This window comes from Callorhinus ursinus, unplaced genomic scaffold, assembly GCF_003265705.2.
Source record: "Callorhinus ursinus isolate GAN/ISIS: 27379988/994484 unplaced genomic scaffold, GSC_fseal_2.0 scaffold41, whole genome shotgun sequence".
NCBI classification, from domain to species: domain Eukaryota; kingdom Metazoa; phylum Chordata; class Mammalia; order Carnivora; family Otariidae; genus Callorhinus; species Callorhinus ursinus.
Window position 1 is genome coordinate 8942623 of NW_027397103.1, and position 27885 is coordinate 8970507.

Sequence of the window (27885 nt, forward strand, 5' to 3'; positions counted from 1 at the left end):
CTCTGCCATGAATTATCTGCATAGCCTTCTGCAGATCCCTCCTTTCCACTGATGAAATGAGGCAATTCTTCCCTCTTTTCCCAGCCCCACTAGGTTGTTAGGAGAAAAAATAAGCTCAAAATGACCTAAGGTCCTGTGCAAACTGTGAGGTGCTGAGGGGTAAGGAATAATTCTGCTAAGGCTCAACCTCTCTCAGGACCGAGGCTTTTAAGATACCTGCCTTTCTCTATTTAGTTGGAGGCAGTCCCACCTCCACCCCAAATCATCACCAGAGCTGCAACAACCATCCATTTTCTCAAAATCCAACAGAAAATTTTATCTTGAATGTCTGGCACTGAGAAGAAGCTCATGCTGCAACTACTAGGGTTCCAGGAAGCACAGGGGGGAAAAAAAAAAAAAGCCTAGTCCTGCTCACGTTCCTCCATACTTCAGGGCCAACTCCAGCCCAATCTGTCTTCCCTGAGGTCTCCAGAGTGCAAAGGAGAAGGAACCACAAGACTCAGCCAAACTCCAAGTACAAAGTTTATTTCTATTACAAGTATGTTAATAATAATAATAATAATAGTAGTAGTAGTAGTAGTAGTAGTAGTAGTAGTGGTAGTAGTAAAATAAAAAGAGGGGATGGGGGCTCTGATACTTGGTTTTCAGGGCAAGCCATGGAGCTTAGGAGAGGCCTCAGTCCTGATCCAGGCAGAGCCCAGCATGGCTCTGGTGGCAACAGGGAGCCCCCAGCCTTCTCCATCATAAGACAGTAAAGACAAAGGAGCCGTGCTCCCCACCAGAAACAGTTACACCAAATGCCAAAGAAGCAGATTTAAACAAAGCCTCTGGTGCGCTCACTTCTAGCTCAACTCATCTCCAAAGCCTTGTTCCTAACATATATTGCAACTGGCCTGAACACTTTACCAGAGTGCCTCCATACACACCAGAGGCCCAAATTCTACAGTGGGGAGGGACGGTACACAGGAGAGGGTACCTAAAAGTTCCCAAAGTGAGGCCCCAGCAGAGAAGAGAATCACTTCACTGGTGAGTACCAGGTTTCCAGAACCCTCTCTCCTCTTTGCACCAGGACTACACAGCACCAAGAAGCAGTGGCAATAGTATGTCAAAAGATGGAGCCCTGGTGGGCTGAGAGGCCATAACTTGTATTTTTGCGCAGCCAAAAGGCAGTAGCTAAAGATGAAACATTTCTCAACAGCCTCCCTGCTAACCCTCCCCCAAACCCTCAAACTCCCACAGCACAATCTCAAAAGACACAAAATGGCCATAACCTACAAAAAGTTAAAATCTGTAAAATCTCCCCTGCCCACAGAGCCCAAGAGGTGGGGCCTGAACCGCGGCAAGTGCTGCTGTGCAGAAAAGATGGACCCACTGCGCAGGTCTCTGCGACACCTTACTCCTCCTCCTCTTCCTCCTCTGCATCCCCAGCTCCCTGTTGCTTGGGGGGTTTTGCCTGTTGAACAAGAGAACACAAACGAAGTAGAAAGGAGGAAGTGAAAAAGCAGTTCTCCTCCTCTAGAGCCCTAGAAATGTCAAACTTTGAGGGAAACCTCATCCACTGCCTGATGCCCACCTCTTCAGACTCCCAAGAACCGTACCAGTCCCACCCAATTATGAGTCCTCACTGAGCACTCCTGGCTGGATCCCCAGGTACCTTTGCAGTTCTGTTTCGGTAGCTGGCAGCTGTGGAGGTGACCCGCGAGTTCCTGCCACCTTCATTCCTACCACTGAAAGAGAAGGATTGGAAACTAGTTCCTGAGATATTTCTGAACAAAAGTCAGAAACTCAGAACTGAAACTGCTGTAACCAGACAAAAGCAACTTTCCACCAGCAGACAAAACAAATGAACAATGAAAAACCCCAAAAAAGCAAAAGAACGTTTTGGGATCAGGTCGCAATACACGCAAAGTCCATACTCCCACTATGTTCTCCTGAGCTACTCCCAAGCTCCACTCCTGGCTACTGATTCTTACCTTACTCCATACCTCCCTGAAGGCCCACGGGGGAAGGTGGGTACAAGGTTTTCTGGGTAGAGATTTCGCACTGGGTGAATCACTGGAACGTGTCCAGTGGCCATGGCTGCGTTATGGCTGTTTCGATTGCGTGCCCGGCCATCCTGGCTGTCTAAGTTGTTGAGCTTCAATATGCGAGGAGGGCTAGGCTGGCACCCAGGTCTGGGGCCTGATGTGGATGTTGACAGTCGGTTACAAGTTGCTGTCATATTGTTAATGGGTCTGCTGGGGGGAAGAGGGTAGGTGGGCCCTTTAGCCGTTTCCTGCTTGATATCATCCATATAACCAGAAGCCAAGTCTCCTGAGAAGAGAAAAAAGCACCAGCTTTAGGGAAAAGCCTGCTCTTGCTATGAGTGCTGGATCTGGGGCAGGAATAATAGGATTCTGGGTAAAAGACTGCCTTACTGTTGAAACCCACATCTCTAGAACAAGGTTGGTTGGGAACACCTTGTCCACACTTATTACCTGAGTCCTCAAATACAGTCTCCTGAGTATTCAACAATGGTGTGCCAGCAAATCTCGAAAAAGTTTCTAACTGGCTTTGTAGTGGTTGGGTTTCAAAAATAGCTTACCTGCCTACTCATGAGGCTTCTAAATAATATTACTAATAAATAGGAGTACCCTTAACATAGTTCAACTAAAAGCAGGAACTCAGGGCAGACATAGTAAGGCCTGAAAATTATCTCCAAATTATCCACTAACTGCACAGATAGGAGACCTGCAGCTGAATAAGCACTGACAAGCAGGTCTCACGGCTGTCCCCAAAGCCATTACCCTATAATACACTCCAGACAGCTTAGTCTAACATGGGACCACAACTAGCCACATGAGAGTCCCCAGTGAGATCCTACTGTGCTTGGTAACTCAGAATTCAGGTAACCCCCATGTTAGAGTAGCAGATGAGAAGTGGTAAGCAGGCCTGAGCCAGCAGCAGACCTGTGGCCTTGGCTCAGCCCTGGCTAATACCCTGGTGTCTGACACGCCTCTTGGGCAGCTCTGGTGAGGTCTCTGGAGGCTGGAAATCCTGTCTAGGAATCCCCTCTGTCACATGGTTGTTTGCTGTGGCTGGGCGTTGGTCACACTGGTCCTAACAAGAAAAACCAGAATTAGTTCCTCAGGATTGAGTTATTCCTATGAATAACTATGAAAGGAAGGAATAGCAGGCTGGGTAAAGAGACCTAATGGGGGGAGGGAGGAGACAGACATGACTTTGACAACCACTGTCAAGAAGGGCCTGGGACGAAGAGGAAACGCATATGGAATGGCACAATCATTCCCATTAGCACCTAAAGCACTGAAAGAAGCACTCTGATTGTGCCAGGATAAAGGAAGCGCTGGTCTTAAGAACCCAGAAAAGCGTGTCAGTACTTTGATCACAGAACATTTGCATGGTTGCTTATTTCATAGTCTCCCCTGAGACAACAAGCAGTTACTTGTCTACTGCTTGATCCAAAAGCAGAAGTCTTTCTTACAGAAATGGAATGTGTGATGCTCTAGCAAGAGCTATATGGGATCAACTACAGAAAAGACCCTGAACATACCCTCAGCATTAGCTCCTCATAACAAACAAGACTAGGCAGAAAATGTATTTTTTTACCAAGAGGTTGGAATCCTAGACTGCAAACCTAAAAAAGAGCTTCAGACTGTCTAGTCTAACTCCTTCATTTATAGATATCCCCAGTGAGGGAATAGAACCTATCTATAAAGGTAAAGCCAGGAATCCAAGACTCAGTGCCTCCACAACAGGAAGAACCTGCCTGGTCAAAAATAAAATGTTTGTCAGTGAACTCAGGGAAACTCTCATCAAAATCCTTTTGGCAAGGAAGTGTCTGGATGGTTCAGTCAGTTAAGTGTCTAACTCTTGGTTTCGGCTCAGGTCATGATCTCAGGGTTGTGAGATAGAGCCCTATTTTGGGCTCCATGCTGAGGGTGGAGCCTGCTTAAGATTCTCTTTCTGCTCCTCCTCCCCTCCCCTCCTACATGTGTTCTCCCACCCTCTAAAATGATAAAAATAAAAATAAAAAGTCCTTTTGACAGGTCCTGGATGCCCAGCTAATGACATTATGGTTTTAGTTGACAGAGGTAGAGAAAGTCTAAAAGCCTGAGGCAGTGTACACCTCAGATAGTTCACAGAACAGGGCATAGCCAGTAGCCAGGTCAGGTATGCATGCAACTTAAAAGCTAAAGAAGCATTCTCAGTTCTGAAAGCCTTAGGTTCATTCAGAGTGAAGCAGACAGGTCCTCTGGGGACTCTTACCTGGTGATGGAACAGCACCTCCTCCTCCAGCTGTACCCCACAGAATTCACATGGGATGATGATGCTATCCTCCACGGGGGATGAACTGCTCAGGCCCATCAAAGAGTCTAACTGATTACTTGAAGCCTGCTGCAAAAACTTTTGGAAGATGACATCAGGATCCTCCACCCCTTTGGGGGAAGTATTGCCCATACTGAGTGAAGGTAAGGCACAGGAAGGATTACAGCTTGTCTGTCTCAAAAAACATAGGTTAAAAAAAAAAAAAAGGAGGCGTTAAGGAAAACACTACATTCCTAAAACATTGTCTGAAAGTCACAAATGTTAATAATTCTTAATAATGGGGAGAGAGACTAAAAAGGGTTAGGGCAAACACAAATGGAACACAAACATTTCTGTACCATTCTACGTTGTTTTTACTGTGTTCATGTGGTTATTATTATTTTTCTTTTTTAAAGATGTTATTTTTTAAGTAATCTCACCCAACGTGGGGATGGAACTTATAACCCTGAGATCAAGAGTCACATGCTCTACCAACTAAGCCAGACAGGAGGCCCTGTGATTATTCTTTTTAAATTGAGAAGACTCAAGATTCTTCCCACAGCCCCACTAAGTAAAAGAGGCTGTTGTCCCTATTAATAGGTTTTCTTATGCTGTTCCCAAACCAAAAAGTAGATGTATTCAAATACTATATTATTCCACTTATGGGGGAAATATATGTTCCGCCCAGAGCACAGGGATTACTTAATAGTTATGGAAACGCCAGATGAGGCCAAACCAAATCAGAGAACAACAGTGTTGAGGGGAAAAAGTGGTTCCCTCCACCATGTAATCCTCAAACACAAAGGCTATTCTCTTATCATTTCTAAATAGCTCATGAACTTTCAATCATTCAAAAAGCACAGGACACCTTTCATACACCAGGTACTGAGAGATTCAGTAGCTAGGAAAACACAGAATCTTCTGAAGGAACTCAGCCTACTGGTGCAGACCAACGGGGGATCAGGAGACCACACCATGGGGTGAGAGGCTAAAAGAGAAGTGGGCATAGGACTATTGAGGACACAGGTGGGACCTCTGACCTTGTCTTCATAAGATCCCTCAGGACGGTTTCCTGAAAGTCATGTGAGAACAAAGTCTACAAGTAAGGATCTGTGTTGTTGGGTGTTGAGGAAGCAGGGTGGATGACCACACATCTTGCAGGAAGAAAAAGTAAAGTGCAGGATGCCTGGGTGGCTCAGATGGTTAAGCATCTGCCCTCGGCTCAGGTCATGATCCCAGAGTCCTGGGATCGAGTCCACCATCAGGCTCCCTGCTCAGCGGGGAGCCTGCTTCTCCCTCTGCCTCTCTCTGTCTCTTACAAATAAATAAAATCTTAAAAAAAAAAAAAACAAAAACTAAAGTGCAAAAAAGATCCTTAACCCTTCCAGGAAATTGCAAGGACTTCAGTACACCTCCAATAAATCAAAATGGGGCATGAGATGACACGAGATTAAGATGGTCAGTGGAGATGTACACTAGTCACCATAGTATGGAGAGAGCAACCGGGCCTGCTGGAATGAACGATTACTTTTCAAGAGGGAACAAAGCTGAGTTCTCATACCCTTAGGTCAGTCACACCATGGTAAGAAACAGTGGCGGGGTGCCTGGGTGGCTTAGTCGTTAAGCATCTGCCTTCGGCTCAGGTCATGATCCCAGGGTCCTGGGATCGAGCCCCGCATCGGGCTCCCTGCTCAGGGGGGAGCCTGCTTTTCCCTTTCTCTCTGCCTGCCACTCTGCCTACTTGTGTTCTCTCTGTCAAATAAATAAAATCTTAAAAAAAAGAAAAAGAAAAAGAAACACAGTGGCTACCTACTGTCACAGGTATATTAAAATAGTTAGCTCAAGGGGCACCTGGGTGGCTCAGTTGGTTAAGCGACTGCCTTTGGCTCAGGTCGATTTCAGGGTCCTGGGATCAAGCCCCGCATCAGGGTCCCTGCTTGGCGGGAAGCCTGTTTCTCCCTCTCCCACTCCCCCTGCTTGTGTTCCCTCTCTCGCTGTCTCTCTCTCTCAATTAAATAAAATCTTAAAAGAAAAAAAAGTTGACTCAAGATCCCATGTGGCCTACAACACCAACTATGGCCTGCACACATTCCTCAAGTAATTAAAACACACCTGATGGTCTATCAGCAGTTCCTCTGGGTAGAGCTCCTCACAAAACTCACAAGGCAACATGGTCCGGTCAGCTGCACCTAGGTATCAGGCCATACAGTCAGTCTCAATGAACAAAAACAAACTTTATCCCCCTTGTAAGGTTTTATATAAAACTCTGACTTCCTTTGACTTTTCTTAGATGTAGCAATTTGTGGGACTGTAAATCCTCCAAGAGGAGCCATCTAAGAGACAAATCCTAAGGAAAAAACTTCCAGTATGGAAAAAGAGATTTACTTGTCAGCATTTCCTGAGCAAGAGTAGAGTAGTAGCTTACCCATTACTCTAAGGAAGAATGTAAATGTGTACTAACCCCAGGCACTAATCTAAAAGCTTCTGTGCATTATTTCTATCCTCAGAGAAGACTTATAAAGGAGATCCTACATTACTCTCATTTTATCAATCAAGAAGTTGAGGCTCACTTACGACTGGTAGACAGATATCCTTAAAAACTCTCCAGGACAAAATACCAAGAACGATACACAACAAAAGTAATTTACGAGAGCAAATAAGTAAGAGTAGTTTTAAAACCAGGATTCCCCAAACAGAACAGCCTCAGTAAGACTGCTGAACAACTGGAGGGTGAACAACGAGAAGAGTTAAGAAAACCTGCCTACCTAGGTCCTCACTCTGGGTAGGACAAAAAAGTCTTTACCAAGGAAGAGTAATTAGTTTGGCCTTTACGTGGGTTTGAGTCTAGAATCTACATTTGTTTTTACATAGATTCATGTTTATAATTTTTAAAAGTCCAAGCCAACCAAAAATTCAATTTAAAATTATCCCAGGGGCACCTGGGTGGTACGGTGCAGTCTGTTGGGCGTCCGACTCTTGATTTCAGCTCAAGTCATGCACAGTCTCAGGGTCGTGCACGATCTCAGGGTCGTGAAATCGAGCCCCACATCAAGCTCAGCACCCAGCAAGTGTCTGCTTAAGATTCTTTCTCCCTCTGCCCCCTCTTCCACAGCACCCCCCCGTCTCTCTCTTATATAAATCTTTTAAAAAATAAAAAAAATAAAAATAAAATTATCCCAGTCAGTAGTATCCCTAGGCACCTAAAAGAAGCATATACAAAATACTCTGAGGAACACTTTAGGAAGTTTAATGTTAAAACACACACAGAGCAGGCACGTGGGTGGCTCAGTAGGTTGGGTATCTGACTCTTGGTTTTGACTCAGGTCATGACCTCCTGGGTTATAGGATCAAGCCCTGAGTTCGGCCCTCAGCTCAGCACAGAATCTGCTTGGGAGTCAGTCTCTCTCTCTACCCCCCTTTCAGCCCCTCCCCCCACTTGCATATTCTCTAAAATAAATTTTTTAAAAACTAAAAACAGGGGCACCTGAGTGGCTCAGTCAGTTAAGCATGTGCCTTCGGCTCAGGTCATGGTCCTAGAATCGAGCCTTGCATCAGGCTCCTTGCTCAGCAGGGAGTCTGCTTCTCTTCCTCTTCCCCCCTCATGCTCACATGCACCCTCTCTCTCAAATAATATTTTAAAAAAATAAACAAAACAAACAACAAAAAAAAACCCACACACGCAGGAGGCAGCAAGCCACCATGACAGTGAGCAGAAACAAATAGCAAAAGAGACTTTAGATATATTTTCAGACACTACAGAAAAATAAGTATATCTAAAATGTTTAAAGATGTGTTTAAAAAGGAATTGGAACAGGACAACCCCAGATTTAAAAAAAAAAAAAAAAGCCTTTTGTAAGATCCTTGCTCAGCGGGGAGCCTGCTTCTCCCTCTGCCTGCCGCTCCCCCAGCTTGTGCCCTCTCTCTCTCTGATAAAATCTTAAAAACAAAACAAAACAAAACAAAAAAACATTTATTTGAGAGAGAGAGTGCACACAAGCACATGAGCAAGGGCAGAGCGAGAGAATCTTCAAGCAGACTCCCTCCTGAGCATGGAGCCCATACAGGGCTCAATCTCACAACCTATGAGATCATGACCTGAGCCAAAACCAATAGTCGGACACTTAACCAACTGAGCCACCCAGGCGCTCCTATAAAGGATTATTTAAGGGGTGCCTGGGTGGCTCAGTCAGTTAAAGCGTCTGCCTTCGGCTCAGGTCATGATCTCAGAGTCCTGGGATCAAGCCCCACATCTGGTTCCCTGCTCAGCGGGGAGTCTGCTTCTCCCTCTCCCCCTACCCTCCCCCTACTGGTGTTCTCTCTTTCTCTCTCACAATCTCTCTCTGAAATAAATAAATCTTAAAAAAAAAGATTTAAAATATGATGAGGCACAATTGAAGAAAAAAAACAAATCAAATACAACTCAAATAAATGAAAACTATACTAATCACTGAAGTGAAAACCTCAATGGACATACTGAATAGATTAGAAAGCAGACATTTAAGAAATTACCCAGAATGTACCCCAGAGGACAAAGAAATGGAAAATATAAGAAACAGAGGATAGAGCAAAATCTAACACATGTAGGAGAGCCTGGGTGGCTCAGTGGTTAAGCGTTAGACTCTTGATTTTGGCTCAGGTCCTAATCTCAGGTTTGTGAGATCAAGCCCGGCAACAGGCTCGGTGCTCAGTGGGGAGTCTGCTTGAGATTCTCTCTCTCCCTCTACTCTCCCCCACCCCCTGCTTGCACTCGTGCTGACTTGCGCCCACTCGCACTCTCTCAAATAAATAAAATCTTAAAACAAAAAAAAAAAGGAAAAGAAAAAGACTACAAAGAATGGAAGACAGGGCACCTGGGTGGCTCGGTTAAGCGTCTGCCTTCGGCTCAGGTCATGATCTCAGGGTCCTAGAATTGAGCCCTGTGCTGGGCTCCCTGCTCAGCAGGGAATCAGCTGTCCTCTCTCTCTCCCTCTGTCCCTCCCAGCCCCCCCATTCTCTCTCTCTCTCAAATAAATAATCTTAAAAAAAAAAAAGGAAGACAAGCAATAATCAAAGAAATAACAGATGACAATTTTCCATATAGATGAAAAATACTAAATTTACAAATCAGGAAAGCCAGCAAATCCAAAGAAATTTAAAGCCAGAGAAATCATCAGGAAACTGCAGAACTCAAAGACAAAAAGATCTTAAAATGAGCCAGAGAGAAAAGACAAAGTACCTATAGAGAAATAACACTAACAGATGACATCTCTATAGCCAACAACAGAAGCCAAAATATCTTCAAAGAACTAAGACAAAATAATTGGCAATCTTGAACTGTGTGACAGAGAAACTACCATGTAACAAGAAAAAATAAGATTTCAGACAAACAAAAATAGAAAATTTACAATCAACAGACACTTTCAATAGAATTTCCAAAGAATATACCTTAGGAAGAAATTTATCCCAGAAGGAAGTTCTGGGAAAAAAAGGAAGAATGGGTGAGCAAAGAAAATGGTAAACATGTAATAAATAAAATAAATACAATGAGTATATAAAACAAGAAATATCTATAACATGGTGCTAAAAAGGAAACAAGAGAACACTAACTTACCACATTAGTAGCTTTTAAGTTATAAAGGGAAGATCCTAATTCTAAAGGTACTGTATTAACTGGGATAAGTGTGATAAGGTTGATTAATTTTAGTCTTTGTTAAATTAAATAGAGATGTTGAAATTTCCTGGGCAACCATCACAAGAATAGAGGCAAAGAATATAAATTCCAAACCAGTAGAGAGGAAAAATGGAACGAAACAAGCAAAAGTCAGTAAAACAATCTAAGATATGATCAAGAAAGGAGAAAATAAAGGAAACTACACTGAACTCAGTCTTCACTTGTCACTACTATGCTACTGCATTTTACTTTCTTTAGCACCATGAAAGTCAAGTCTGAAAGGGTGATAAGGACACTCACATTAAAAAATGATGCTCAGACTTTGGAAATGCTTTCTTTGGGACTAGTGCATTTTCCTAAGGGAAAGAAGCAGCAACTATTAGGTAAAAAACAGATCAAAGGTAATAAAGGAGAGAATTGTCTGTCAATATTTCATAAAGGGTTACCAAACTTAGAAATGGAGAAAAATTCAAAGCGAAACATTACATTGACAAGCCTTGTTCTGCTCCCCAAAATGCAGGAAGTTTAATAAAACCAGCTTTTAAACAGTCTCGTCATAATACATATTCACAACCTTGTCTGTGCAAAAAAATGTAAGGTTACCTAATTACCTGCTGAAAGTGGTAACCTCTGGGGAGAACCAGGAGACTTATCAGTGGGTGAGAAGAAGACTTATGCTTCCTTTTACACTCTTTCACAATCTTAAATTTTTTTCATGATTTTTGCCTCTTTTTTCTTTAAGAGATTTATTGAGACATAATTTACATGCAACTCACCTATTTAATTCCTACCCAATCATTTTTATTACAGATGCAATTTTTTTTTGAAGATTTATTTATTTGAGAGTGAGCAAGACAGCACATGCAGGGGGAGTAGGAGAGGGAGAGGGAGAAGCAGAACCCCCTGATGAGCAGGGAGCCCAACACAGGGCTCAATCCCAGGACCCTGGGACCATGACCCGAGCCAAAGGCAAACTTAACCAACTGAGCCACCCAGGGGCCCTGCAAATTGTTTTTAAATATCCTCTACTCAAGGGGATGGAAAGTACAGCTCAGGGAATACAGTTAATAACACTATAATATACTTATTTTAAGCATCTCATAATGTATATAATTGTTGCATCACTATGTTGTACAACTGAAACTAACTTAGTATGTCAACTATACTTCAATTAAAAAAAAAAAATCCTCTACAAGAAGCATTTTCTTAAGGAAGAAAATACAGCCTGAGGCGCCTGGGTGGCTCAGTGGTTAAGTGTCTGCCTTCAGCTCGGCTCGTGATCCCAGGATCCTGGGATCGAGCCCCGCGTCGGGCTCCCTGCTCCACGGTAAGCCTGCTTCTCCCTCTCCCATTCCCCCTGCTTGTGTTCCTTCTCACTCTATCTCTCTCTCTAATAAATAAATAAAATCTTTTAAAAATAAATAAAAAAAGAAAAAGAAAATTAAAAAAAAAAAGAAAATGCAGCGTAAAACAGTGTTTTTTCAACTGATAGGGACATAACCCTCTAAGGAGCCACAGACTCACCCCTTATTCAGTCTTTGAATTTACATGTTAACCAGCCACAGTCTAGAGATCATAAAAACAAAACATTTGGGGTGCCAGTTGGTTAAGCATCCAACTCTTGGTTTCGGCTCAGGTCATGATCTCAGGGGTGTGAGATTGAGCCCCTCATCGGGCTCTGCGCTAGGTGGGACCTGCTTAAGATTCCCTCTCAACCCTCCTACACTGTTGGTGGGAATGCAAGCTGGTGCAGCCACTCTGGAAAACAGTATGGAGAGATTCCTCAAAAAGTTCAAAATAGAGCTACCCTACGACCCAGCAATTGCACTATTGGGTATTTACCCCAAAGATACAAATGTAGTGATCTGAAGGGGCACATACACCCCAATGTTTACAGCAGCAATGTCCACAATAGCCAAACTATGGAAAGAGCTGAGATGTCAACAGATGAATGGATAAGGAAGATGTGGTATACACACACACACACACACACACACACAAATGGAATATTATGCAGCCATCAAAAAATGAAATCTTGTCATTTGCAACGATGTGGATGGAACTAGAGGGTATTATGTTAAGCAAAATAAGTCAATCAAAGACAATTATCATATGTTCTCACTGATATATGGAATTTGAGAAACAAAGCAGAGCATCATAGGGGAAGAGAGGAAAAAATGAAACAAGACAAAACATAAGGAAACAAACTGAAGGTTGCTGGAGTGGACGGGGGTGGGAGGGATGGGATGGCTGGGTGATGGACACTGGGGAGGGTATGTGCTATGGTGAGCACTGTGAATTGTGTAAGACTGATGAATCACAGACCTGTACCCCTGAAACAAATAATACATTATGTTAATAAAAAAAAATTCTCTCCCTCTCCATCTGCCCCTCCCACACCCGTCTCTTAAAAAAACAAAAATTTTACATATATATTTACTATTTTTCACATTAATACAACTTATAATTAAGAAAATACATTTTTAAAAGTATTTAAAAATATATTTTTTAAAAAGCAAAATGCCATTACCTATCCAAGTTTCTATTAAACACTACCATTTACCTCTTTTAACCAGGACCAGTTCCTATTTTATCTAAATCAATAAAATGTTAAGAGTTATCCTACTGTTCTTGGAGTCGTTATGCACATAGTGACATAAAGAAAACTCATAGATGGGGTGGCTGGGTGGCTCAGTCAGTTAAGCGTCTTCTGCCTTCAGCTCAGGTCATGAACCCAGGGTCCTGGGAGCAAGTCCCGCATCGGGCTCCCTGCTCATCGGGGAGTCTGCTTCTCCCTCTCCCTCTGTCCTTCCCCACTGCTTGTGCTCGCTCTCACTCTCTCTCAAATAAATAAAATCTTAAAAAAAAAAAGAAGAAAGAAAACTCATAGCTGATAGCTGCTTAAGTTTAGGTCCCCAAAACCTCTTACAACTCCAGCATTTTATTTTTTTAAGATTTTATTTAGTTATTTATTTGAGAGAGAGAAAGGGAACATGAGCTGGGGGAGGGCAGGGGGCGGGGAGAAGCAGGCTCCCCACTGAGCAGGAATGGGGCTTGATCCCAGAACCCTGAGATCGTGACCCAAGCTGAAGACAGACACTTAACCGACTGAGCCACCAGGTGCCCCCTCCAGCATTTTAAATATGTATGACATGCATCCCTCAAATATACTGTTCTCCAAACAAGAGACCCAAAGGAGTGGTTCACTAAACACAATACAACTTTTTATTTTTAAAAACATAGTTTTTAGGGGCTCCTGGGTGGCTCAGTCGTTAAGCGCCTGCCTTTGGCTTAGGTCATGATCCCGGAGTCCCGGGATCGAGCCCTGTATTGGGCTCCCTGCTCAGCGGGAAGCCTACTTCTCCCTCTCCCACTCCCCCAGCTTGTGTTCCCTCTCTCGCTCTCTTTGTCAAATAAATAAATAAAATCTTTAAAAATAAATAAGAAAGAAAAATAAAAACCTAGTTTTAATCCATGAGTCTGATAATACTAAAAAAAAAAATTGTTTTTATTTTATTTATTTGGTTTTTAGTAATTTCTGCACCCAACATGTGGCTCCAACTCATGACCCTGAGATCAAGAGTCACAGAGACTGAGCCAGCCAGGATCCCCAGAATTGTTTTTAAATGAGGCAGGGAGGAGAGCAAAGTTCTTTATAGAATAATAACTAATTTAGAACAAAGGATAAAAACAGAAAAATCACCATTGTACAATCACCAGTTATACCTGATTCAAGCAAGAAACATTAGTGAATACAAAAAACTGCTAAATAAAAGGTTGTATAAATATCTCATTCCTCCACAATCTCAAAATAACAACCTGAATCTAGATATTATAAAGGGAAAAGCTACCCATATAATGGAGGTATATGATAGATCTCATTTTAATGAATAATAGGATAAACTGACTTCTTGAGAAGGACACATCACCACCAATGTAGGAATTCTGCCACAACTGTGTAACTTGAATCTAAACATGAGAAAACAATCAGACAAATCTAAATTGAGAAAGAAATATTCTGCAAAACAACTGTCCTGGACTCTTCAAAAGTACCAATATACTAAAAGGAAAAAAAAGGGGTGGTGGTGGTGGAAGGGCCTAAACTAAATTAACCTAAAAAGAACTAAACACAATGTGTAATCCTGGATCTTGAAAACAAAATAAATAAGGATATTTATTGTATAAATAAGGATATTATGTATAAATAGGGAACTTTTGTTAAACTTCCTTACAGTGATATGTTTACATACAATACCCTTGTTCTTAAGATACATGCTAAAGTACTTAGGGATAAAATGTTATGTCTGCAACTTATTCTCAAATGGTTCAAGGGTAGAAATAAAAATATAGAAAATAAATGGAAAAATACTAAAATTGGTAAATATAAACAAGGGGTATATAGACAGTCACTATACTATTCTGACGATTTTAAAGAATAAAAAGTTGGGAAAAGCAAAACAAAAAAGGTAAATCTTATCTCATGAAAAACTCTCGATTTTATATAAATTACATAGTGTAAGAGTTAAAAAACCTGTAGAAACAGAGGCTAGTACAGAATAAACAAACCTACCCTTCATGTCATTCAGAGCATTGGAACCTTCAAGGGACTGGTCTGCACCACATACAGCCCTCCAGAAGTCCTGCTCTGCCACACTGCGGGCCTGTCCTTCATTTTGCAGACTTAGGGCCAACATGAAGTCCAAGTTTGCACTATCTTCACCACCCTCTTTTGGGGGCTGTCGGGTTCTATTCCTTTCCTGCCTTTCTTGTTCTTCCACTGGAAGAAAAAATAAATAAATAACCAATACTCAAGATACATTAGAGGGGTGCCTGGGTGGCACAGTCAGTTAAGTATCTGACTCTTGATTTTGGCTCAGTTCTGAACTTAGGGTCATGAGATCGAGCCCCATGTCGAGCGCCACGCTCAGGGCAGAGTCTGCTTGAGATTCCCTCTCCTTCTGCCCATCCCACTTGTGCGCACCCACGCTCTCTCTAAAATTAATAAATACATCTTAAAAAAAAAATTAGAGATGTTGCTACCTCAAGTCTCCCATGCTTAGCAAATATTCAATGTTTACAGGCATTTGTGCAGGAACAAAAGAGGCCTAGCCTTCCTGTTCTCACAGGACTCCAAACATTAAGTCTGCTGTGATAAAAGGTTCCATTATTGTTCTAATTGTTTTATTTATACCCAAAATTATTGAGTTGTAACTATGAGACAAGCACTGTGCTAAACATTTTTCATGTATTTCTGCACTATAGCAGAATAGTTTGAAGCATGGAGTCAGATTGCCTGAATTCAAGTCCCAGCTCTACCACTTACCTAAGAATGACTGTGAGAACTAAATCATTTAGTACATATTAAGCACTTTACAAATGCCTGAAGCACATACTGTATACTCAGTAAATACAGAACTGTCACTGTCATCATCATCAACACTAGCTATAATCCAATAGTAATCCAATAGCAAAAGCTTCTGTTATTTCCAATCTGTAGGAAAGTTAGGTAGTCTTCCTAATTAATGTTACCTAACTACAATCAGGTTTCTATTATTAAGATCTATTTGCCCCCAAATTCCTGTTCCCATTTGCCCTGAGATTTTTATACCATTCCAGTTTTCTAATCCAAACACAACTCACATAGATTATTCTGAATTGGAAACTGGGCTGTCATGTTCCTTTGGTTGGTAGCTCTATTATGGAAAAGATCTGATTCAAAGGCTCTCAGGGGTCTTCGGGGTAGCCTCACAGGTGGGTCCAGAGCCTCAATTTGCCTGAGGAGCTGGGATGCAATCCAGATGCCATCTTGACCCCAGGACTCATCATACGCATTAGGAGGCATGGCAACCTCATCTCTCTTTTCCTCCCCATCTCTTCCACAAACTTCAGGATGAGTCTTCAGATCTTTCACCAGGACATTGCGCCCACAATTGCCACATAACTCCGTCCGGGCACCACAGTAATCTTCATGGTCCTTCAGTTTGAGAACAGAAAGTTCCAAATCACAGTGCTGGCAAAGGGCAAGCCGTAGAGGACACTCAGTCTCCTGCAACACAGAGTAATAAGGCAGTTAATAGGCCAGTCTAAGAGAGGCTATGTTTTAATACAGGGAAAGGAAAGCCAAACATACTTATTTACTTCAATATTCTTTTCCAACCCTAGCTTTGCCTGCCATGCTTTCCTGTGCATTCAAGAATCACAGCTTCCTTCTTTGTCCTTGTCACTAGATTCTACAAAGGGAAAGAAACTCTTAGAAGGAATCTACTCACTCAGCTACCCTATCATTATTTTGTGCACACATTACAAAGTAACCCAAAACCAGCCAGAAAAGCCCAGGTGCAAATAGCAAAAGCACAGCAATTCAGATGTTTGTCAAAGCTCCACCAACCCAATTTCCCCTTACTACTCCAATCTATCTTAAGTACCTGGTAATGAGGAAAAGAGGCTGTCCTTTAGAAAGACACTGATTTTTCTAATCTGCACATTTCTATACAGCACTGGCTTTAAATTGACCAAGTAAACCAGGAATTACCAACAAAAATGACACCAAGAATATAAACACTCAGCAGATGAAGGATAAAATTTTTATAAAGCGTATTTTGAAATTGTAACTAAAACACCAAAAAATTAAAAAGATATAAAGGCATATGTTACTCTGATATACACATTGCAAACTTCGGAACTTAAACTCAGAACTTCAATGTAACATCACTTCAAAAGTTTAGACACTTTACAACCACTGTGCCAAAGAACAAAAACTTCGTTCCATACAAATTAAACCCAAGTTCTATTCTAAATGTTACTTTAAACATTTTTAGCATTATTTGTGTATGCATGGAGTATCTCTTGTAGAAAGCACAAGAAAATGATTAAAGAGAGCCTAGGAACAAGAATGGAAGAGACAATTTTTACATATATGCTTTTGTGACTTTAAAATTATATACCACGTAGCTATTAATACTGATTCAGAAAGATTTTATTAGAAAAATGCCACTGATGGGCGCCTGGGTGGCTCAGTTGGTTAAGCGACTGCCTTCGGCTCAGGTCATGATCCTGGAGTCCTGGGATCGAGTCCCACATCGGGCTCCCTGCTCAGCGGGAAGTCTGCTTCTCCCTCTGACCCTTTCCCCTCTCATGCTCTCTCTCTATCTCATTCTCTCTCTCAAATAAAATAAAATAAAATTTTAAAAAAAAAAAAAAAAAAAGAAAAATGCCACTGATTTAAATTTACTCATAACAGCCAAAAAAAAAAGTACTCAACAGCCAAGAGTAAAATATTTCTGGCACATACCAGATAATATAGTGAGTACTATGTTAACCACCCTAAAAAGTGCGAATAACTCACCAGAGCACCAAATAAAGTATAAACTTTTTTTTTTTTAAGAACTGAAAAAAAACCTCTTTAGTTAATCTCAGGGTCTACCACTATCTTGGTCTAACTTGCAGGAATGTAAGGAAATACTTTGTACTTGTACCTTTATAATGATTGATATATTACCATGTTACCCCTAGAAATAGCTGGAGGGGAGAGGATGAAGACAGGACAGCTGACTGGAGGTTGTTTTATGCAGCAGGTAAATATGAGAACTGGAGAAATACTCATTATTGTTAACGTGACCTCAATCATAACCCCCCCTTGCTGGTGAGGCCCAGTAAAACACAGGTCAAATGTTTAGAAAAACTAGTAAGAGTTTTTATAAATAAGAGTATTTATAAGACATTTAATTCTGTGCTGTGGAGTTATGAATGGTTATTGTTTTCTTCTTACATTTTCCAATTTTTCTACAATGATTATGAATTACCTTTTAAAATTATAAATTGTCATTTTAGGTACATAGAATAAAAATGTACAAATCTTAAGGGCATACCTTGGTAAATTTTTACATATGTAATCACACTATGTGACCAACTAAATAGGGGATTTTTTTTTAACTTGTGAATTAATATGCTCGTTCACAAAAACAATGTTTATTCAACTATGGCCAGTTTTATTTCAACTATGGACCAAATGATACCAAGTGCACTCTGAGGAATTCCTTTGAGTGTAAACACCATGTTACCCAAGTGATCAAGAAGTCAAAAGGAAATTACAAGATGTTAGGCAGGCTCTGTACTAAAGAGGTTCTACCACACTGGCAAGCCCGGGCCTGGTTTGGCATTCACTGAGGCTGCCAGCTAAACCCCAGCAGAAATGATAGACTCAGTTCCAAAGAGAAAGGCTCTGAGACCTGAGCATGGGGCACAATAGCCATGCAGCTGAATCTGGCAGCAAAAATCAAAGCCTTAAATAACACTTTGAGAGACAGTGTTTGTGGAGCTGGTAGAGAACCAAGACTCAACCAGACTGGTTTTCTGCTCTGCAATGTAACTCAGTAATCTCAGTAATATTAGCTCCATAGTAACTCATGCTCTTCACGGTACAGGGAAACTAACCTCATGCTTCTTTAACTGCCTCTTCTCCAACTTCTTATTACATTTGCAGGTCACCTATGGCAAGAAGTGACAATCAATAAATTGGCTTTGTGATAACATAATCACTTGCTATTGCAAAATAGCAAGTACAATACAGTTATGAACATTTGAGTACTGGTGGTTTACCTGACAATGTTCTGTAGCCATGTGACCCTCCATGTCAGACTTGGGAAATGGTTCCTTGCAGATAGGACACATACCAATGTTCCTTTGACAGTGGATCTCATGGATGGTAAAATTAAACACAGGAATTTCTTTTTTGCTAGAAACAAATCAAAGGGAAAGGCAAGCATTACTGACTAATCTATGCACAGTGATATTACATGAAAATCTGGCTTTTCTGATCTTTAGTCTCCATTACTTCTCTTTAGTAAATCTAGTCTGTAAACTCTTATGATTATTACTACCCCTACTTTTCAAGGATTAACTCCCAAAGGTTTTGAGTCTTCTGTGCAACAATGAGTTATCAGTGCTATATACTACCCCTACAACTCAGCCTCACTTCTAGATGTCAGCGCTAATCACAACTAGCAACATGAAGTCAGATGCCAAGAAATGAACTAGGCTTTTCTAAAACCATCCATGACCCAAAACACAATGATACACTCCAGGATTGTTTAAAAACAAAAACAAAAAACAAAACAGCCTACCAATTATTTTCACTCCGGGTCTGAGGTAGGTTTAACCTCATTAGATTTTATTCCACTAAAAGTCAAACCAAAAAGAGCAGATGCCAGCATTGGGATACTCAGTGGGGAACAGAAAACTGTCTCCCTTACATCCCACATGCCTTTCAAAGCAGATTAGATACTAGTCAGGAACGTTGGTATAAACTTCACTGCAGAACTGTATAAAAATGAAGTCCTGAGTCCCTTCCCCCAATCCTGTCTCCTCACTCACTTTTTGCCATTCTCTTTAAGGGATCCAATTCAAGATCATCTCTAAGTTACAGAAAAGGGAAGAAAATGACAATCTTAAATGAAAGAGTAAGCTCATTTAAATTTAACAAGTGTTTCATGTACACTTAAACTAGAGGCACATTCAAAGTCTTTACTTTCCGTCGTTTGGATATGACCATTAGAAAACTCCCATTTTAGTCTAGCTAAAGATTGCATTTAAAGACTGACTAGGGGTACCTGGCTAGCTCAGTTGGTAAAGCATGTGATGCCTGATTTCAGCATCCTGAGTTCAAGCCCCACACTGGGTGTGGAGCCTACTTAGAAAGAAAGAAAAGAAAGAAAGAAAGAAAAATAACGAATGTGCCTAGGGGTGCCTGGCTGGCTCAGTCAGTAGAGCTTGTGACTTGGTCCTGGGGTTTTGAGTTCAAGCCCCATGCTGGGTGTAGAGATTACTCAAAAAAAAAACATGAATGGATAAAGAAGATGTGGTATATATACACAGTGGAATCCTAGTCAGCCATCAAAAAATGAAATCTTGCCATTTCCAGTGATGTGTAGAGAACTAGAGGGTATTATGCTAAGTGAAATAAGTCAATCAGGAAAGGCAATTATCATATGATCTAACGCCTATGTGGAATTTAAGAAACAAAGAGAGGATCATAGGGGAAGAAAGGGAAAATAAAACAAGACGAAATCAGAGAGGGAGACAAACCATAAGAGACTCTTAATCATAGGAAACAAACTGAGGGTTGCTGGAGGGGAGGGGGATGGGGAGCTGGAGTGGACATTAAGGAGGACACATGTTGTAATGAGCACTGGGTATTAATAAGACTGATGAATCACTGACCTCTACCTCTGAAACTAATAATACACTATATGTTAATTATTTGAATCTAGATTAAAAATAAATAAAGGAGTCTATGTCACCTAGAATAAAATTTCAGAAAAATAAAATACTGAACAGAATAAATACAGATAATTACACAAATCTTTAAACATCCTATTTAGCCTACAAAGCTAAGTACAATGGGAACTCTCTCCTTGGGGCGCCTGGGTGGCTCAGTCAGTTAAGCATCTGCCTTTGGCTCAGGTCACGATCTCAGGGTCCTGGGATTAAGCCCCACATGGGGCTCCCTGCTCAGCAGGGAACCTGCTTCTCCTTCTCCCTCTGGCACTCCTCCTGCTTGTGCTCTCTCTCCTTCTCTCTCTCTCTCTCAAACAAATAAAATCTTAAAAAACAAAAAACAAAAAAAGGAACTCTCCAATAACCACACTAAATTGTAGATAGCTTATTTCTCTTTTATAGTTTTAATTTTCGTACATCGTGTAAGAAACATTTCAAAGAAGGATGACTGATGTGCCTCCAGCTAAGTCAGTCACACTCCCAGTCTGAAAGACCAAGACACCAAATAAATGCAAATTCATTTCCACCCAATGGTGAAACTATCAAGGAAGCTCTTACAGCAAAACTGGAAGGTGACACAGAACAACAATCAACTATGAGATGGGAAGAAATCTCAACTGGATAAAGAGGGAAACTATCAATATCTTGAAAGATTTAACTTCCCCTATTTCTCCAAAATTCCAAGCTTTCTGAGGAAACCAACTAAAATTAGTTTTAAATTAATTTTGTTTTATTGAAGGATATTAAAATATATAGGGGCTATAAATCAAAGTTATGATCTAAACCTATTAAATTAACTGGGCGCCTGGGTGGCTCAGTGGTTAAGCGTCTGCCTTCGGCTCAGGTCATGATCCCAGGGTCCTGGGATCGAGTCCCACATCAGGGTCCCTGCTCTGTGGGAAGCCTGCTTCTCCCTCTCCCACTCCCCCTGCTTGTGTTCCTGCTCTTGCTATCTCTCTCTCTGTCAAATAAATACCTTACCAGTGGTATTGTACACTGTTTAAAAATAGGCTGAAAATGTGTTTCTAGGACCATAATGCAGTCTTTAACCAGGTAATTTCACTCTTGGAATTATAAAGATTTTCATTAGTGTCATAAAACAGTAAAAAAGAAAATCATTAAAAATGTTTAAAGAAGTGAGGGGCGGGCGCCTGGGTGGCCCAGTTGATTAAGCGTCTGCCTTCAGTTCAGGTCATGATCCTGGAGTCCCTGGATCGAGTCCTGCATCGGGCTCCCTGCTCGACAGGGAGTCTGCTTCTCCCTCTGACCCTAACCCCTCTCATGTGTTCTCTCTCATTCTCTCTCAAATAAATAAATAAAATCTTTAAAAAAAAAAAAAAAAAGTGAGTGGCTACGGTAAATGTATACCAATAAAATGAAAGCAGAGCTATATCATGATTGTAAATCATATATGCACAAATGCCACAAAAAATTAAACCTAATAATTACTGCTTAGGGAGTGGAGATTCATAATTTTTACAATAATTTTCTTTTAACGGCAAAAATCAAGAAAATATGTCTACAGTTTTTATTTTACAGGGCTAGTCAGGATAACCTATTGACATAGAACATTCTATATACCCAAGGCCACTAAAATTTTAGAATTAGACCAAAAAAAATATTAAGGACCACATAATCATAACAAAAAGCAGTAAGAATCAAAAGCAGCTGTTAGGTAAGACCACAGAGTATTTACTATGATACATTTTCACCTCTTGGGAAACTTTGAAAGAAACCTTGAAAGAAAAAGATATATGCAATAATTACACACATGAAACAGTTGTCTACTGGTTTTATTTTCTTTTTAAATGTAGCTGCCAAGATAGTCCCACCAAACATTCCAACCAGACAAAATACCAATATACTTGCTTCCTATCATACAGATAAAATCAAGACGTTTTAAATGAGATAAATGAAAATACAACTCCATATCTAGATAAAACTGCCAAAAGCCCCAAGGAGGGACTAGCAAGTTAAAGACGAAATCTCATTTTAGATAGAAATGACTGAAAGGCAAGCCAAGGCTTCCAGAAAAATTCCCAGTAGTCTTCTAAATGCTAAACGCAATGAGCCAAAAATCAATTCATTAATACATGCAAAAATAAAAGTCAAAGTTTTTTTTGTTTTGTTTTGTTTTTAGTAATCTCTACAACCAACATGGGGCTTGAACTCATGACCCTCAGATCAAGAGTCATGTGCTCTTCCAACTGAGCCAGCCAGGCACCCCTGTAAGTCAAAACCTTCTAACATTGAAAGTCCTATTCCCCAGAACCACACTCTCCCCACAGAGAAGAGAGATGACATGCAAGAACATCTTCAATAACAACAAACTACTCCTTTTACTGGCCCAGTGGATCTAATGGCAACTCATTTTTTTTAACTTAAAAAAAGATTTTTTAAGTAGGCTCCATGCCCAAAATGGGGCTCGAACTCATGACCCTGAGATCAAGAGCTGAACACTCTGACGGAGCCAGCCAGATGACCCAAATTTCTTATTTTTTATTATTTTTTTTAAATAGGCTTCATGCCCAACAGGGGGCTTTAACTCACAACCTTTAGGTTAGGAGTTGCATGCTCTACCAACTGAGCCAGCCAGGTGCCCCTTCACTTTTTAAATCTTTTTATTATTATTTTTTTTATTTTTAGTAAACGCTATGCCCAACGTGGGGCTTGAACTCATGACCCCAAGATCAAGAGTTGCATGCTCTACCAACTGAGCCAGCCTGGCACCCTGGCAGCTCACATTTAAAGTTACCTTAACTTTTCTTAGGGAACAACAGAAATATAGCTCTAAAAACAAAAATTTTAAACCTGGAATTTAAACAGGGTTACTGAGATGGGAGGTCTGTGCTAGCTTAGTCACCTTTCCATGCTAATCTTTTTTCTTAAAATAAATTGCTTTGGCTTTGAATAACCCTGTTTTCATTAGCTTTCCATTAACTTACCTTTTTTTTTTAAACTCCCTTAGCATAGTTATTTATACATTGTCCTGGCCTTGAGATTCCTTCAAATTGGAGAACTGATAAGAGTATCTTAATTGACATTGCCAATGCCTGTTTTTTTACACAATCACATTGTTTTCCTGTGATTATTTGCATTGCTGATTATTTTGTATCAGTAATAGCACATACAAAACACAAACAAATCTAAAATAGTTTTTAAATTGGCAGAAAGTGACGGGCACCTGGGTGGCTCAGTCATTAAGCATCTGCCTTCGGCTCAGGTCATGATCCCAGGGTCCTGGGATGGAGCCCTGCATCAGGCTCCCTGCCCCGCGGGAAGCCTGCTTCTCCCTCTCCCACTCTCCCTGCTGTGTTCCCTCTCTCGCTGTGTCTTTCTCTATCAGATAAATGAATGAAAAATCTTAAAAAAAAAACTAAATAAATAAATTGGCAGAAAGTGATAGTGGCATAGTAGAAAAAAATACCCTATAAAGCAAGACTCTCCTCAGAAATGGGATACCTGGGTGGCTCAGTCGGTTGAGCAACTGCCTTCGGCTCAGGTCATGATTCTGGAGTCCTGGGATTGAGTCCCACATCGGGCTCCCTGCTCAGCTTCTCCCTCTGACCCTCCCCCGTCTCATGCTCTCTCTCTCTCTCTCTCTCAAATAAATAAAAACTTAATAAAAAAAAGACACTCTCAGAAATGAAATCTTAATTCTGTCAGGGAAAGAATATTGCAACCAGCAGTTGCTCTGATTATATACTAATTCTGTTGAAAGCCTGAGTAAAAAGAAAAGGCAATAAAAAAATAAAAATTGTTATCTGGCTCAAATCTTCCACCAATCTGAGTTAAAGTATTTTCCTTCTTCAACATCTCTTCCCTTCTACCACAATTTGGTAAGTTAAACATAGCACACTCAGTTCTGCTTCGTTTTTTTTCTTTAGCTCTCCATTAAGAGCACTTGTATATCGCTAAAATACCAAACTCTCAGGAAATTATTAGCTGCATCCTAAGTTTCATTTCAGCAAGAAAGAGCTGCTCTTTCTTGTCACTCATGTGGGTTAAACACACCAAAATAGAAAGCTTAACATCCAAGATGACACCAAGTCTTCACAAACAGTTCTGGAATCATGAAGTGATAATGATTAAGCTGGACTGCCGGAAGACTTTAACTAGACTTTTTTTTTTTAATTTATTTACTTTTAAAGCAGTGGAACATTCCTTCAGCAAAATCCTTTATAAAAACAGTTGAGTGGGTCTGGTTGAACTCCTCTCTCACTGCTAGATGTAGAGCCAACCTCACTAAACTTGTTCCCAATCACCCCCCAAACAGCCACTGTAGCCACACGGGGAAATCTTTGTAAACATTTTCAAAAGCATGCATCTAATCCAAACATTGTATTATATTTTTTGTATCTTTTTATAAAAAAGCATGACGAGGAGGGGCTCCTGGGTGGCTCAGTCATTAGGCGTCTGCCTTCAGCTCAGGTCATGATCCCAGGGTCCTGGGACTGAGCCCCGCATCGGGCTCCCTGCTCAGCAGGAAGCCTGCTTCTCCCTCCACAACTCCCCCTGCTTGTATTCCCTCTCTCACTGTGTCTGTCAAATAAATAAATAAAATCTTAAAAAAAAAAAAAAAAGTATGATGAGGGCACCTGGCAGGCTCAGTCATAGAGCAGGAGACCCTTGATCTCAGGGTTGTGAGTTCAAGCCCCATGTTGGGCGTGGAGCCTACTTAAAAAAAAAAAGAAAAAAAAGAAAAAGAAAAGAAACAAAATAAATTTTAAAAAATAAAAATGTGTATTTCTCAGAAATACAAAAAATAAATCTGCTTATTTATACATCAGAAAAGTGAGGCTCCAAAACAGTCAGTGGGGAGACTTGACAAGTCATTAACTAAAGGCAGGTACCAGAGCTTCAGACTCCCAGCTCCATCACATCACTCTACTCATTTCTCTATGCTACCTGAACCTACCATCTTATCACATTACTAAAACAAGCAATGTTATGTAAAACCGTTAAAAAGGCTTTAGTCCCATATATTTCCACATTATATGGTTCCAATTTTAACCTGCCAATAAATAAACCTTTTAGAGAAACTAGTTTGTTCTCATTCCAACATTTCTTAGATTTAATTTCTTACCAATTGTCACACAGTTGCGTGTCTTGGTCATCTAGAAATTCAGCCATCTTTAGTTCTTCCTGAAAACTACAAAGGAGAAAGTGTACACTTTCAATTTCATTTCTGCTTTTAGGATGACATGCAGAATGCAAAAACAAAAAACGACTACACAGAAAATGTTACCAAAACCAGTACATTATTTTATTGAATACCCAATACACTTAGATTTTACCTTATTTTTTAATTTTCATTTTAAAATAATTTGACAAGCAAAAGCTCCACAAAAAACTCCTGTATACCCCTCACCCAGGACATCATAATCACAGTAAAATTATCAAATGCAGGAAACTAATACTAATGTTAAAAACTAATCTATAAATCATATTCATGAATCATCCCACTAATTCCCTTTTTCTGGCTCAAGATCTAAGCCAGGGTCACATATCACATATAGTTATTTCTCCTTAACCTTCTTTGATTTAGAATACTTCTTCAGTTTTTCATCTTTCAAAATGATGTTAAGTATAGAATGTCCTTTAGTTTGAGTCTATTCAATGTTTCCTCACGATTAGTTATGTTTTTTGGCAAGAATACCACAGAACTGATGTTGTGCTCGTCTCAGTGCATTATATCAGAAAGTACATGATGTCAACAGTTTTATTATTACAGATGATGTTAACTTTGATCCTTAGCTGAGAGTGTCTGCCAGGTTTGTGCACTGCACAGTTTTTCCTTCTTTTTAAACAAGATGTCAATGCAGAGAGCAAAGTGCTGGCAATTTTGTTACCACTATTTACTTTATTCTTTTCCATGACACAAAAATGGTCTTAAATACTGCCCCAAAGGGGCTCTTTGATGGTTTTGACATTTCCGAGTGAACCCACTTTTCAAAGCATATATTCATTCAACATGTTAACTGGGACCCTGTGTGCCACACTGGCACTCAGACTACTTCACAAACTAAAGAAATAAAGTGTCTAATAGATGAACTTAGTGACACTGAAAAATAAGCAAATTAAAGGATACCTTACTGTATTTTGCTGGAAAAGTACAAAGACAAATGGAGATGAAGGGAATCTACTCTAGATAAAGGTGATGAGGGAACGTTCTGACAAGATGACATTTAAACGAAGACCTGAAGTGCGAAGAGGAAGTAAGAGAGGATGAAAGAGATGAAAGAGTGGGAGAAAAACCCAATCAGGCAGAGAGCCTAAAAGGCAATGAAAGAGAAAGTAAAGGTAGATCTGGAAGAGCATAATGAAAAACGGTAATGATTCAAGAAGGCCCTGTCAGGTGGAGCAGAAAGGATATCGGATTAGAGTCCAAGCTCAACGGTAAACCACAGAAGGGTTTTAAATGAGGGAGTTACATGACTCAAGATAACCGCTCCCACAAGAAATGTAAACTAAGGATAGGAAGCATCTATCTATAAAAATAAATCACGTTCCCAAAACGGGGAAGCCTGGAGACTTCTCTCAGGGCTGTCCGCTTCTAGATGTGCTCTAGAAACTAAACCAAGACCAGAGCGTCGGATGAGGGAAGCGCCCCTCTGGCTGCAAGGGGTCTGGGGGTGGCACGCAGGGCTGGGAGTGGGCCCCTCTGAGGGTCGAGCTCCGGTTCCGCCACGCAGTGGATACGGGATTTAACCTTTCTGGGCCTCAAATTCTTCAGGCAGACACCTGGCAGCACTTCCAAGGGCCGCTGTACGGAGTAAATGAGCGAATGCACGGGAAGTGCTCCCGTACAGCGCAAGTCTTCAACCTGAGAAGGAGCCCCTCTCAGGGATTTCGGGCGGAGCTGCCCCCTCGGGTCCAGGCTCAAGAGTCGGTTTCCAACCGCCCCCTCCCCCCAGGGAGTTCGGGTGGGGGGTGGAGAGGGCACCAGCTTCGCAAATAGGAGCGGTTAACATTTACCGTCCGTCTGACTGCTAAGCGCTTTACAGGGACCCTCTCCTCCAGGCCGCAACCCTCGGAGGTGAAAGCCATTATCCCATTGTGGGGAGACAGCCGCCGTACGGTTGGTCGGAGTGGGGACTCGAACCCCGGTCGCTGGCCTAGAGCCCGCACTAAGCCAGCGCGACACCGCCGCGCCCCCTCCGCTTCCCCCCCCCACCCCGAAAGCCGGGGGCTCGCGGCTGGCTCTGCCCGGGGCGCGGTGCCCACAGCGGCGCTCGGGACGACGCCCACTTTCCCGACGCCCGGGCCAAGGCCGCGAAGGGGCGGCGCCGCCGGGGGCTGTCGAGACTCGGGTTCCCTGAGGAGAAAGCGCGGCCTCCTCCTCTGGCCTGAGGAGACGCCGCGGCGTGGCCGTCTTTCTCCTTACGGCCGCGACCCCCGAGGCCCATAGCTCCGCTGCCTACAAACCAGGCCCCAGGGATGCCGGCCTCCTCCCGAACCGGAGGCCGCAGTGAGGCTCCCAAGGCTCGGGCCGCCGCTAGACTCACCCAGGACGACAGCAAGGACTTGCAGCTGACCCGCTAGCCGCAGACACAGAGCCTCCTCAGTCAGCCCCCGCACTGAACAACGGCCCCCAGAGCCGCCTCACCACTTCCGACCGTCGCGGAGGAGCGCGCCCATTGGCCAGGGGC

General features: G+C 41.6%; 1 protein-coding gene across 3 annotated transcripts; it reads right to left on the bottom strand.

The window, feature by feature from the left end:
• Nucleotides 1-509: 509 nt before the first annotated feature.
• Nucleotides 510-27885, bottom strand: TRAFD1 (TRAF-type zinc finger domain containing 1). 3 transcript variants are annotated; one of them, XM_073881110.1, is made up of 13 exons: nucleotides 27742-27885; nucleotides 25320-25385; nucleotides 24832-24910; nucleotides 18557-18692; nucleotides 18392-18445; nucleotides 15599-16004; nucleotides 14529-14735; nucleotides 6421-6497; nucleotides 4270-4500; nucleotides 2979-3099; nucleotides 1974-2313; nucleotides 1655-1727; nucleotides 510-1453 (listed from the first exon to the last, which is right to left on the bottom strand). In XM_073881110.1, exons 2-13 carry the CDS (start codon nucleotides 25348-25350, stop codon nucleotides 1394-1396), a joined length of 1815 nt encoding a protein of 604 aa, XP_073737211.1. In that variant the 5' UTR covers nucleotides 25351-25385; nucleotides 27742-27885; the 3' UTR covers nucleotides 510-1393. The 3 variants fall into 3 exon arrangements, with proteins under 3 accessions (XP_073737211.1, XP_025745438.1, XP_073737212.1); XM_025889653.2 differs by lacking the exon at nucleotides 24832-24910; XM_073881111.1 differs by lacking the exon at nucleotides 14529-14735.

Excerpts from the sequence above, each read along its gene's own strand:
- TRAFD1 (XM_073881110.1), bottom strand. The coding sequence starts at position 25,350 with ATGACCAAGACACGCAACTGTGTGACAATTG. Across the intron at positions 18,446-18,556 it reads TGGCTACAGAACATTGTCAG|GTGACCTGCAAATGTAATAA; the intron begins GTAAACCACCAG and ends TTCTTGCCATAG. Across the intron at positions 4,501-6,420 it reads AACTGCTGATAGACCATCAG|ACAAGCTGTAATCCTTCCTG; the intron begins GTGTGTTTTAAT and ends TTTTTGAGACAG.